At 39.7% G+C, this 13,807-nt stretch overlaps 1 protein-coding gene and 1 long non-coding RNA gene across 5 annotated transcripts in view; one reads left to right on the forward strand and one right to left on the reverse strand.

The window, feature by feature from the left end:
* The window catches only part of vwa8 (von Willebrand factor A domain containing 8), an 833,026-nt gene that overhangs the window by 103,178 nt on the left and 716,041 nt on the right, over positions 1-13,807 (forward strand). For all 4 annotated transcript variants that reach the window (XM_076264210.1, XM_076264208.1, XM_076264211.1 and 1 more), the window contains exons 24-26: positions 10,952-11,062; positions 11,153-11,358; positions 12,700-12,851. In XM_076264210.1, coding sequence (XP_076120325.1) covers positions 10,952-11,062; positions 11,153-11,358; positions 12,700-12,851 — 469 coding nt within the window. The remainder of the gene's footprint in view (positions 1-10,951; positions 11,063-11,152; positions 11,359-12,699; positions 12,852-13,807) is intronic.
* On the reverse strand, positions 5,352-7,003 carry LOC143100764 (uncharacterized). The gene is made up of 3 exons (XR_012981934.1): positions 6,903-7,003; positions 6,161-6,226; positions 5,352-5,740 (listed from the first exon to the last, which is right to left on the reverse strand). It is a non-coding gene; the product is annotated as an uncharacterized LOC143100764 (long non-coding RNA).

Genomic DNA, 13,807 nt, shown 5'->3' on the forward strand with positions numbered 1-13,807 from the left:
TACATAGACAGTGTTGCAGAACTGTTTTTACATACAAGTTGGTTCAATATTGCAAACAACTCATCTATATTATATTTAGTTTTCTTTTGACTAAAACTAGACTAAAATGACGAGACTTTTAGTCGACTAAAACTTGACTAACAAAAAAATGATATTTGAATCACTAAATATGACAAAGACTAAAAAGGACATTTCGTCACAAGACTAAGACTAAGACTAAATTAAAAATAGGTGACAAAATTAACACTACACTGGCTTAACAAGTTACCTGCAGTCCAGAACACACAGAATATTGCAACAGAAAGTTGCCTTTATAATCAACTACTATTTGTTCCAACAGCATTCAAACAAAGCCTTTATAAAAGTGAAAAAAAAAATGATTCCATAAGAAGTAAAATAAAATACTGTTACTGTAGTAACTGTATCCCAAGCTTCAGCTCCCCACATCTGTGACAGGCAGACGTGACACCGCTAAATTCTCAGCTTGTTTATACCCCACACTGAACGCGTAAGACCGCTAGGCCCATCACTGTGGGGTGCGGTAGCCTAGCCTACTCTCTGGGATTTAAGTCAAGCAATATAACCATACAAATGTTTCAAAATGAGTAATTTCGGCTTTGTCTGAACTGGCCATTGTAGGCTACGTAAAAAATAAACAAGTAGGCCTATTCCCTATCCAATGATATCGGCAAATGTTTGTTTTCCAAAGTAAGAATTTCACTTCACCATGCACCTTCGACAATGAATAGCTCATTACACTTATGTTACTGTTGAACGTAGGCCTAACTGGTATCATTACAAACATTATTCTGTGTCCTAAAAACTGGCATTTTATGGCATTGTGTCATGTAAGGTCGTTGCAAAATCTAGAGAAATGTGTGAGGTGGTCAGCGGGGGACAATTGAGACACACATTGGATTGTGTTATTACTTGAACATTCCACACTATCCACAGCTGTGGTATCGGGGACAGGAGGATTACTGTTAGCGCAGGCTTTATATAAAATTCTTCAACAGAAGGCCTGCCTCGAATGCAGGCTTGCCCAAAATAAAGGCCTGTGGTTTGCGCAGCCTACAGTAAGTAGGTTAAATAACAGACCCGCCACAATGTGCGGTATGATGATTTTTTGCCCTGCATGTTCTTAAATAACAATGATCATCAGTAGCCCATACCTGTCAACACTCCCGTTTTTCCCGGGTTTCTCCCGTATTTCAAGGTCATCTCCCAGCACCCTCCCATTTTGTTATTTCTCCCGGAAAACTCCCGTAATTTGTAGGGCTGTAACGATTTACGATTCGAAACCGAAATCGCAACATTCATATCCACGATACTGTGTCGCGGTGTGAAAAGGCAGAATCGCGACACACCCTTTCTAGTGTTTCACGCAGTGCTTTGCAGCTTATGCGCCGCAAAAGCAACCCACAACTCCCGCTTTACTTATCGGTAGCCTACGTTGTCCAAAAACAAATAAATAAATAAATAATAATTTCATACCTCTCCTTGCTTTCATTGTAGACTATGTGTGCAACTTTACCAAACAGTATAGAAGTAAACCCCCTCTCCTTGCCCGCTCTCTCTCGCGCTCCCTCCCTCTCACTCTCCCTCCCTCTCCTGCTCAATGAACATGCGCGACTTAAATAAAACATTCACAATCGTGAAAGCAAGGACGCATAGACGACTAGCTAAATTACTATTAAATCTGCTTAGCATCATTAGCATGCTGCACATATTTGTTTAAAACTCTTGCATTTAAGTTGACTGATCATCTCAATACCAACGTTTCCCAAAAGGGCCTGTCCCAAGGAGAACAAGTATTACCTTGAAACTTAAACACACATGTGGAAACTGAACAGTCCAATCAGTAGACTATGATAGGCTAAGCTTCATGCTACTTTGTTTACAATATTTCCAGGCTTCAACCAGACAGCTGAATTAAAGAGGTAGAGTTGTAATAAAAAAAATAGTAGGCCTAGGCTATAGGCTAATCTGCATAAAGTGTGCTGTCATAAATATCAGTCATTCAGAAAAATATTTTTATATCAGGATATAAAATAATAGATATATTATAATCCTCTGGTGTTCTAAGGGAGGCTATTAAAATGTTATTTAATAAAATGTCTAGCCCCCCCCCCCCCAAAAAAAAGAACAAAAAAAAGAAAAATCGAGATTCGTATCGAACCGTGGGTCAAAAACGTGATACAAACCGAATCGTGAGGTTGGTGTATCGTTACAGCCCTAGTAATTTGCATGGCCATCAAACTTCATTTTAAAATCATTGATCCATTCAGGTTGCCAGATTGTGTATGAAATACACCCTACACATACACGATTACTTAGTTTCAATTTCAACCGTTTTGTCATAGGCTAAAACCTGGCAACCCAAAACCCAAATAAGGAAGCGGGTGCCGACTGCGCAGTCTGAGTCTCGTCGTAAGCAAGCGGGCTAGTTGAATGGCCTACTCCAGAACTAGCTGTTGTGAAATTGTTGGGAATTTAATTGATTAACACATCACATAAACTGTTATTGAGTGTTGTTGATACACTGAACTTGTGCCCTCGGAACCAAATCTGACAGCAAGCAGCTTTGGCGTTTTGGAAGTAGACTGCAGGCAGGCAGCTGGCGGATACATAACTGGCATGCGTAAGGTAATGGTAAGGTAAAAGCAACGACCGAAATGCAGTGTTGAAACACGTGTATGAAACGTATTAAATATGCAAACACAGATCCGGTATAAACACTGACACCCCCCCCCCCCCCGGAGCTGAGCGCTCTAGAATCTTTGACTAACAGTCTAAGAGTGAGTGAGTCTTCGTTGCTATGGATGACGTTATTACTCATGCACGAGCTTGACTGAAGTGACCTTGATTGGCTGATGATTGTAACGCGGGAATGATTCCAAACACCTCCGTTACGATGGGTGGCAGGTGACAGGTCTGAGAATGCGTGCGCTACACAAGGACGGAAGATGATGAATAACTGATTAAAAAGGCCTGGCCTAAATTAATCAAGGGTAAGGCAAAACAAATAGCCTAGTAGCCTAATGAAACATACGGATTGATGTAGTATCTTTGTAACATTATTAAATTAATCTGTTACTATGCCTATGCCTACGTTTGCAAAAGAGAACATTTTAATTTCATTCACAATAATGTTACATTTAATTTACATGTTGACAATGAGTAGCCTAGTTTTGGTTGTTGTTGGTGGCGTTATTGCATGTTAGTTATGCCTACAATGCAAAATTGCTTCCTCACGATTGGAAGCTCCTGTAGCCGCATAGGATTTCAAAACAGGCGAAATGCCACAAAACCGGTTTGTGAATAGGGAGTTAGGAGTCCTCTCGACTTCTTTTAAGCTGTCACAGCTGGTGGGAAGGTGTGATTTGTTGGGGACAGGGCCGGATTAACTGGGCACAAATGTCTGATGGCCCCCCCTGCCCCCCAGTCAACGTGAATCGGGTGGTCAGTTAATAGGCCTATATCGTGAAGATTTTTCTTGCCATCTAAGGCACGAGCGCATCTGTGAGGCCAAGCCTCACCAAGTAGCCCGTTTGTTTACAACTAACATTACATTTAATTAAAGGTCTCATCTCATCGTTTTTTCATTAATTTTGCCATGGTCTCTAGTATTAATGAATGCCCTGTGAGCCGGTTTTGGTGAAAAAAATGCTCTCCTGCGTCTATTTCATGCTGTTTTAGTTTGGTGGGGAAGGTGGGAGGGGAGGAACGACAGGATTTGCCTCTTGCTCATGAATATTCATGACATGTTAATGACCTCGCCTCTGATTGGCTAACAGTACTGTGACGCTCCCTCCAGTGCGTCCTCATCCGATTCTGCCTGTGCTATGCTCCATATTTAACTTTACAGTGCTAAAACTCGAGTCAAAACTGTTGCACAAAATGTCTTTGGAGATACAACTTCATGTGTTTGATCCTAGTATCCGAGTAGGAAGAAGAACCGCTTCCTGATTGTTTGTCGGTGAACGTTGTAAACTTTTTCCTAAAAGAGGTAAACGTTTGTGGCAATCGTCATCTTGCATTCAAGTAATAAACAGTTGGAAACGTTTTAAAATAAAGACCTATTTCTTTACACAGTCAAAAGTCTTTGCAATCTTCCTAGTAAATATTTTACTTCACAACACAGGTTATAAGCACCCTTAATGCAGTTCAGCCACTGACCTAGCCTGCTAATTGTATGCTATTGGAATAGATAGTTATGGTTTAAATTCCATGATACTATCATTGAAAGGCCACTTGGTCATAGCCCAATATATATATATATATATATATATATATATATATATATATATATAGATCTAAATGCAAACACACTTACCTACTCCTAGCTATATTTCGCTGGAATTGCACCAGAATGCCTACAGAAGCAGAGAACGTGTGCTGCAAGACTTCTCCAGTAATGAGAACTATGGCTTTGATAGCCTACATTGGCAGAGGTTAGCCTACTCAAGTTGTTTTCTGTCACGTATGACCCTTAGGAAAAAGTACTATAGGAATCTTATAGTATAAGACTACTATAGAAAAACTATAGCAGTTGTAGGATATTATAGTTATTAGTACTTCTACAGTATGTCCCAAAATACGTATTCCTATAAGATTACTATCCTATAAGATTCCTATACTACTTTTTCATAAGGGGATTGCTCATGTGGTTAGAAAAATGGGCAACACCAGTACCCATGTTGTCTGTATGACCCTGTACCCAGGATTAGAACCAGTCTGCCTTAACATAATGTACTCCCTTCAAAATGCACTAAACATTCAACTATGGCCCCCTGTGAGACAGAAGATATGAAAGGTAAGATAAACCTTTAGCCTAAAAGGGACAAAAACTGATGCAACTCCTAAAACGAATATACAAAACAGGTCAATTTTCAATAAATAGCTTTATTATATTTACATACAGCAGTGGTACTCAAAGTGTGGTCCGCAAGCTCTCTCAAGTGTTCCACAAGTGGATGTGGTAAAATATAATAGATGAGTTGTTTGCAATATTGAGCCAACTTATGTACATCCAAACAGTTCTGCAACACTGATGTAACCTACAATATGCCAGTTTAAATCATATGAATCCTCTGACACCCTAAGCAAGGTGCAAAAGCAATGTGGTTCAGTGAAAAGGCCTATTGTGTAATATACTGTTGAAGTAGGTCTTCTGTTTTTTTTTTTTGCTAGGTGGTCCGTGATTTATTATTTTGTTTAAATTATTATTGTTTAAGTGGTCCTTGGTCTGAAAAAGTTTGAGAAACACTGACAAATAGTAATATTGCAGTCTATTAAAATAATGCAAACACAAAACAAGAACATCCAAACTATGCACAGAATTAACAATGTCCTCTTTTTGCCAGACGATGCAGACATCTGGCCTACAGATCCTTTGTAAGATGGTGCTGGGATTATTTAGGGAAAAAGGTCTGAGTTGTTGTTTCGGCTTGTGTTGTCCTGGGTATCCGAAGGGACAACACACAAAACACATTCATTGGCTGTGATGATTCTATTACATTGCTCATTGATTGCGCTGGGCCATAGGTGGAGCCATCAGGTGTTATTGTGGAGATGTCACTTTCATCCTCCTCCTCCTCTTGATCAACCTGAGGTCTTCTAGCTGGCCTTGGATGAACAGGCTTGATGGGAGTAGAGGTAGCAGGCCCCCATGCCCATGGTGTATCCGAAGTGCTTGTATCAATACTCATACTTTTCATGAAGTATTCTGTTTGGGTACCTAAAGTAAATAAATGTGTATTACTGTCAAGTTACAAGATACTACTAATACACAGGATATTCACTATCTCACACAAAACTGTACTGGCACAATGGAAACACAAATATTTTAGTGACTGTGGTAAGGTGTATGATGTACTAAGTAGCACACCCACAAGAAGACATTCAGTAATATCAATTATATCTGTTATGCAATTCATGGGTTTCATCAGGTCCATTTACACAGGTGTATTAATCAAGCACCATGCAGTCTGCATTCATAATCGAAGTACTTGATGTTATACACCTGTGGAAAGTGACCTGATGAAACCCATGAATTGACTTTCCCAAACATTGACGAGCACATAAGAACCTGTATTAGCCTAATAGAAAAAGACTTTTAGAAACTAACTAGCACAACAATAAAATTTAGATCACAAACCTTTGCTTCTAACGTGATGACCTAATGTAGGCTAGAAAGCTGTGTAGCCCGACATGAGGATGTGCTCTGGAAGACATACAAAACACAAGTAAACAGCAAGTAATCAAACAAAACATCATTGTAGGCCTACAAAGGCCAATGTAATAATGGCAAGAAAACATAAATTAGACTGAAGCGTAAATACCTGGGCTCTAGTGATAGCAACTTAGCCTAATAGTGCACGGGTATTGTGTTTTTGATTTTCCCTGTTTAGACTAGAACAATACCAGTCCTTAGTTGAGCATAAGATATTGCCAATATTATTATTTGTGGTTAAACGCTTAGTTTAGAAGATTATAGGTTCAACAAGCTAAATCTCTGGGAGGTGTGGTCATACAGTTTCTTATGAGTGTAGCTACACCAGGCACGTAACTGAAGCATTCCGTTCGCGTTGCGTCTTCTGCAACAATTAGCTTCCAATAGGCCTAATCAATTGAAGTAGTTACACCTGGCGCGTGGCCTGTAGGCTACGTTAAAAAAAATAGACCATTCCTCTAATGGATTTTACCAGGGCCCTTCCTATTAGACATTCTCTGATTTTACACGTCGCAAACAGAACACTTCAGTTACGTGCCTGGTGTAGCTTCCTGTAATATAGGCTAGCCTAAGCCTAGCTTCTGCCCTTTTCATGCATGCTAACGTGAAGAATATGAACATGCTATTTTGTAACAGTCGTTAGGTGGAAAAGTTTGTTTGTACTTACAGCCTGTGAGCTGGTGGTCGATCATCGTGACGGTACAGGTCCAGGTTTTCAGAACATCGATGCAAAACCACTTTCTAACTGTAGGCAGGCACAGTGAGTGTGGTCCAAATGATTGGAACACAGAACTAATGTTGCACTATACTTCGATGGTGGTGTTCCAACGATAAATTCCAACCATTTCTTCCTCAACTCTTCTTTCTAATGCAAGACATGCAACATTGATGTGTTATTGCCACAAATAACACTGGCACGAATTTGCTCCGCCATGTTAGCAACTTGCTGTTAGCTCCTACTAGCTGCAGACAGACAATCTCCTGGCCAAAATCTTCCTGTCTTCCTGTGGGCGGTCACAAGCCAAGGTGGGCGAGGCTATGAATAAATGTTTTCTCTGCGGCGTCACAGGGAAGGGCTTTTTCTGATTCGCTTGTTTTTCCGTGTATTTTCTTTCATTGGCTAATGCGGGCAATGGGGGTAGAAGATCATTTTCACGTGCAGCATGCATATGCAACTTGGAGTGAGCTATAGTATTTCGAAAGGAACAAGTATTAAACGGTTTCTCGGGGAATGAGACCTTTAAACTGCTTATAGGCTATGCCGAAATAGTTTTCAACATTTTGAATATTAGTGTCGGGTGAATTAGGAAATGTTCTCAAAGTAGCCTTATGCTTGGGATCCCCCTCTGTCAAGCAATATAACCATACAAACGCGCGCACTCATTGTTTCAAAAGGAGTAATTTCGGCTTTGTCAGAACTGAGCTGTGGACGACACGGCACGGCATGCCCAATTGAAAATAAATTAACGCAACGCAACACAACACAGACCCCGCTTCTCTCGCGTCAGTCACTGACATGAACGAAACACAGAACCCGCTTCTCTCACAGCAGTCACTGACAGTAGCCTACAATAAATGCATGGGGGAAAAAACTTCCCCATGACAAAGACATCGTAAAACACTGAAAGTTAATATTTTGTCTATAACATACATCTGTCCTTTGTCAAATATGTTATGTTCCAAGTAGCCTAGTGCGTAATTCTGCTTCATAAAGTTGAACAAATACATTTGCTTATTTCAAAGAAAAATATAAATAGCCAGTTAGGGTCTACAGTGCAGAGTTGGTAAGTTATGGTAGGCCAACTTGGAGTGAACATACAAACAGGGGAAATTCTTTCTCTAGTAGCTGAGTAGCCTCAGGTGCGCACGTAGACATAAGGCCGAACATGCAAGCGCCAATGAATCGTGCTCTCACGACAATCACGCCGTTAAACTTAAATAGGTTAACATCACTCTAAGTTCGCCTTCAAGCAAGGAAAACGATGATTTGAAGACAGGAGCATGCAAGCTCACAGGAAAGATTGATTTAAGAACGTTATCACAGTGTGTGGCTGTGGCGCAAAGCAGCGCGGGCGGAAGACAGCGACAATTGGCAGGGGAGGGTCATGTCTTTTTTAACAATTCTGTCGGAAGGTCATTGAACAATTTCTAGCAGGCAAGGGAGGGTCATGCAACTTTTGACTGAAGCACTCAAAATTCCTCCGGTGGCCCCTTCAATAAATAACGAACAGTCCCTAGATTGCTGCTGGGCTATATGTCTTGGTTCATGTCTGTTAACAACTCATTGCCGTCAAACGCGTAGCCTATCTCGCGGTTGCATCCATTACAAACAAACATGCAATGTGAACGTCTGGGATTGGGAAGAGCACTAAATGCTCTACTGAATAAGCACAAAGTCAAACCTTTAAATGAAAAACACTCTTTAATAATCAAAAAAAATAAACCGCTAATTAAGTAAACTTGTGACCATCAAAAATAGTTTATCGCCTGTAACTCCATGATAACAGGACGTAACAGGAAGGCATTTGGCTGAGCAACGGAGGTTAATATGCTCTATATTTTGTCCAAATGATGTCTGTCTATCATCGTTGCACTCGGAGAAAACCAGAATGTTTAATTTGTCCTGCGTTTCTTCTACGGCTGCAAACGGGATTCACTCGCAGTTAACCAAATATTTCTTTATTAGGGCGGGGCAGGCATATTTCTGGCTATTAAATTATTTCTAAACCAATCTGCTAAAGTCTGTAGTGAAGTCTGTGTAGGGTTTTCCAGGCTCCATTTCTTTTTATGAGACACCCTGCTCACTTGAGCCATCTACCGGTTGTTTGGGTTGTTGCAGCGTCTCACTGGAAAAATACAAATTAAAGTCGCGTGATACCGCGTGATCCCATGCGCGGACCGCGAGTGAAGCTGGCCAAGTCGAAGCACTGCCCACTGTATGATGTTACTTTGCATACCAAAGGACACTGGGAAAATAGGGGGTGGTGTTTAGCCTACATGGGAAGCCTAAGGCCTATACTTCTGTCATTCCACTTTACATTTCAAGTTACTTGCACATTACTTTTAAAACTAGTAGAACATTTATTAAAACATCCTCTGTTGAATGAAAGTAACGTTAAATATCCAAACTTTTTCTTGTAACCGTCTTTATGTGGCTCTTCTGAGATAAAAAAAAAATGAATTTGGTAAAAGTGGCTCTCCAGGCAAAAAAGGTTGCCGACCCCTGGCCTAAGCCTGCAGCAATAAATTCACAACTACAAAGTTGTGAGTTTCACAGTTGAAATGGAAATGGTCAAAATAGTATATTTCAGCACTCCTAGTTATCTTGGTCATTGTAATGGCCATGTATAGGTTACATGCTATAACTTACCTTTTCATTCTGGGCTACCCATCTAGAAAAGTATGATTTGTTTTCCCTTCATATTTCTTTGCATCAATGTCAGTAGGAAGCATGCCAGTAGAAATATATATTCATATCTGTTTAGGTGGGATTGTCTGTAATCTGGCAATATATGAACCATGGTGGTGGGATACTCTGGCTAAACAATTTACAAACATGTATGCAGGCTACTGACATAAATAGTTCACATTTCGGCCCAAAAGTTGGAGACCATGTAGAAATTTGCTGCAATTTCAAAACCAGATTACTCAGGAACCAATTATTGTACAGAGGCATGCTTTATTGCTTTATATCCTCATATTCGGTAAGGCCTGCTGTTTATTGTGATATGGTTTGCCATGTGTTGAGTGAAGAGTTTGTGAGATACTTCACCAAGTGTAATGGGGGTGCAGAATTCAGATTAAATTTCATGCAAGTTCAATTTCAATTTTCTCACCAGAGCAACTTGCCACTAATGTCATTTTAAAGCTTAGATCCGCTCGTTCATGTGATAGGTTTCCTTTGTGGACAGACTGTGTGACATTAACATTACCAACGTGTTTTTCAATTAGGAAACAAGTATTAATGGACAATAGGCTATTTTTTCTCTGATAATATTGACAAGCTGGAGTGCTAGCCAGCTACCCTGCAGTTAACCTAATGTTCGTCATTGACCAGCAGATAAACAGCTAGAGCCATATACCGCCCTGCATTTGTTGTCATGTTTAAATTGTGGAATTTTAACATTACTTCACCTTCGACTTTAAATTCTCTCCAACATACATGCTCTGGCTAGAACAGCAACTGTAAACTGTAAATGATTAATTATTATTAGGAAAGGACTTTTATAAATAACAATAGTTTAAAAAGTAATTGAAATTGGGAGAAGTACAGAGATACAAAAGTAAGAGAAAGCGAAGAAAGAGAAGATGTGAGAGAAAGTGGGGAAGAAAGAAGTGAAATATCCAGTTGAATGTAGAGAGACAGAGGAAAAACTCCCTAAAGTTGCTGCACAATACTGGGAATTACAGGTGTGTTGTGCCTCATTGTGACAGACCGTAGCCTTCACATATACACGCATGCATGTACACATACATACCCACACACACAACAGACTCACCCCACACACACACACACACACACACACACACACACACACACTGAGCTCACAAATGTTACAGTGCCATCAGGAATTGTGGCTGTGTTCTCAATTTTTAATTTATATATCTGTGATATGTATTCCTTCAACTAATGAATGAAATACACATGCATTCAAGCAATATTCATTTTTAATTTTTCTTTATTTCCTTTGTTTTCTTGTTCTTTTTAAATTTTAGAAGCCGTTGAAATGCCCAATGTCATTGTCATGCACCCAGACTTCAGAATGATTGTTTTGGCCAACCGGCCTGGATTTCCATTTTTGGGGAATGACTTCTTTGGTGCACTTGGTAAGACTTTATTGTCAGTAGTAACATATATTATTTGTTTAATACTTTTGTGGGATGCTTTGTTATACTTCAGACATTTTCCTTTTCCAGGTGATATCTTCAGTTGTCATGCTGTTGACAATCCCAAGCCGGAAGCAGAGCTTGCAATGCTAAGACGATATGGGCCAGATGTCCCAGAAGTAATTCTGCAAAAGCTAGTGGCTGCTTTTGGAGAATTGCGAACCATGGCAGACAAGGGTACTATTACATACCCTTACTCAACAAGGGAAGTGGTCAATATTGTGAAACACCTTCAGGTACGCACAATGATATGATCAGGCTCTCAATTCGGCATGATTTTGGTTATGGTATTTAGCAGACACTTTTATCCAAGGGATATATGCATGTATACAGTACCCTGTATGTTGCTGACAGTTATAAAAAAAAAATCTTTTAGAGATTTATTGTAATCTCTCAATGAAAACAATGAGAGAAAATCCAACCTTGAAGGGAAGCAACTTTATTCTGAGAAAAAGGAAAATCATAGAAATAAAGAAATAAATATTTTTAACAAAAACATGTGCCATGCCAAAACCCCATCAAGGCTGGATATATCCTCATTGTATCGGTTGAAACGCCCCGTAATTACATTTCAATGGTGCAGTAGCAGACTCAAATTCTGAATAGAATTGAGTCTGACTATGTCAGGCTAATTACTGTAGATTCCAGTGTTTTCAATACAACCCCACACACCATCGTCGATCTTTGGCACCACCGCCATGTTGATGACAATTTTTGTTGGTGGCGCTCAATAAACTCAGTTAAAAATATTGTCACTGGTGTGATTAGTAAATGTCAGCGCACTCATGTTGGCGCCTTTAAGTATATGTAAGTAAGTATATATACTCTTTTGATCCCGTGAGGAAAATTTAGTCTCAGCACACAGTGAACACACAGTGAGGTGAAGCAGACACTAACCCGGAGCAGTGAGCTGCCTGCTACAGCGGCGCTCAGGGAGCAGTGAGGGGTTAGGTGCCTTGCTCAAGGGCACTTCAGCCGTGGATGTGGGCATGGGAAAGAAGTGCTCAACCACTTCCCCTGCCCACATTTTTCCTACTGGTCAGGGATCGAACCGGCAACCCTTCGGTTACAAGCCCGAAGCCCTAACCAGTAGGCCACGGCTGTCCCAAAAAGTAAGCGCTTAACTAAAACTTTCTTTAATTGGGCCATTATTACATCATAATAGCACAATCAAGCCGCCTTGCAGCTGTGTTCTACTGACTGCTGTGCCTGAAGCGCTCGGCAAATAGGCACCGACGATAGTGCTCTGACACTTGCCATAAACGTCAGCGCCAAAATTTGAAATTGAATCGAAAGTCGGAAGTGGAGTGTGACGCACTTATGTCGGCACCAATGTGCAGAGTGCTTGAAAGGCGCCTTTTTTCACTGTCCCTTTCCATTCAACCCTATCAAAATGCCAGGAATCACTTCCATGATTACTACCTAGCAACTGCCATAGAAATCAATACTTTGTATGTTCTTAGAACTTAATGTGGATAATGTTATCATATTTGTAAGATTGAAATTCCATTTTAGATTCCAGAAAAAAATACTGAAAGTGTGTTTTGTAACTCTCTTTGTACTTTTTTCTATTACAGAAATTCCCAGATGAAGGACTTGCCAATGTGGTACGAAATGTTTTTGACTTTGACTCCTACAACAAAGATGCACGTGAGGTGCTGATTACAGCACTGCACAAGCATGGAATCCCAATTGGAGCAAAGCCCAGCAGTGTGCACCTTGCTAAGGAGTAAGATAACCCAAGGCTTTATATAACAGGCCTATTTTCATTTCAAAATATGCCCTTTGTTTAATGTCTATTTTATGAAACATGAAATAAACTAGTAGTATCTGTGTATTTTATCAGAACTCCAAACAATCGCAGCTAGCCCATATGGTCACCATAAAAACATTGCTTTCAAAAAGAGCTCTGAAATTAGTAGTTTTTGTAAAACATTTTCAGCAGAGAATATCTTAAGGCCTGACGTATACAGGCATAGAAGTAAAATAGTTCATACAATGTAAACATGTTTCCTTTTAGTTATCCAACATGTTCCATTTTTTCTTTAAAGGGTTTATTCTACTGAAATTACTTGGAAAACAAAATGTAAAAAAAAAAATGTATGAAAATTCATTAAAATGGTGGATATAGCGTTTGGGAACCAAACTCTTCTATTGTCTCAAGGGCGTAGGTTTGGTCTCAGGACACATCCCCAACTCCTGCTGTCACGATACCAACATTATTGTTTCAATACCAAAACCAAGTGAAGAATCTCGACCACCTTAGCGCCATCAGTAATTTTGAATATTGTGTGATCATTCACATCAGTGGCAATCATTGAAATTGATTGACCCTCCACACACACACACACACACACACACACACTCACACGCACACACACACACACAGAAAGTGATGGTTGTCATAGGTTTCTTTTTCATATTTTGGAATTAATATAAACTTTATATACTGTATATTGTTAATTATTTATAGCATTTTATGATCTGCATAATTACTAATAGCTAAACATTTGGTAATTTGAATACATCATATTGATATTTAAATTATTAGTCTACACTTCAATCGTCTTCAATATCATCACATTTGTGGTGTGCAAGTCTAATTGTGTGCCAGTCACTTTAAGGAGAACGTGAACGCAATTACCTTTCAGACTCACGGTTTTAGGCTAGTGGAAAATAGTTTAG

This window comes from Alosa pseudoharengus, unplaced genomic scaffold, assembly GCF_046254945.1.
Source record: "Alosa pseudoharengus isolate Yale_2024_CS ecotype anadromous, Long Island Sound unplaced genomic scaffold, YU_APseudo_1.1 YU_APseudo_1.1_scf_3, whole genome shotgun sequence".
Taxonomy (NCBI): Eukaryota; Metazoa; Chordata; class Actinopteri; order Clupeiformes; family Clupeidae; genus Alosa; species Alosa pseudoharengus.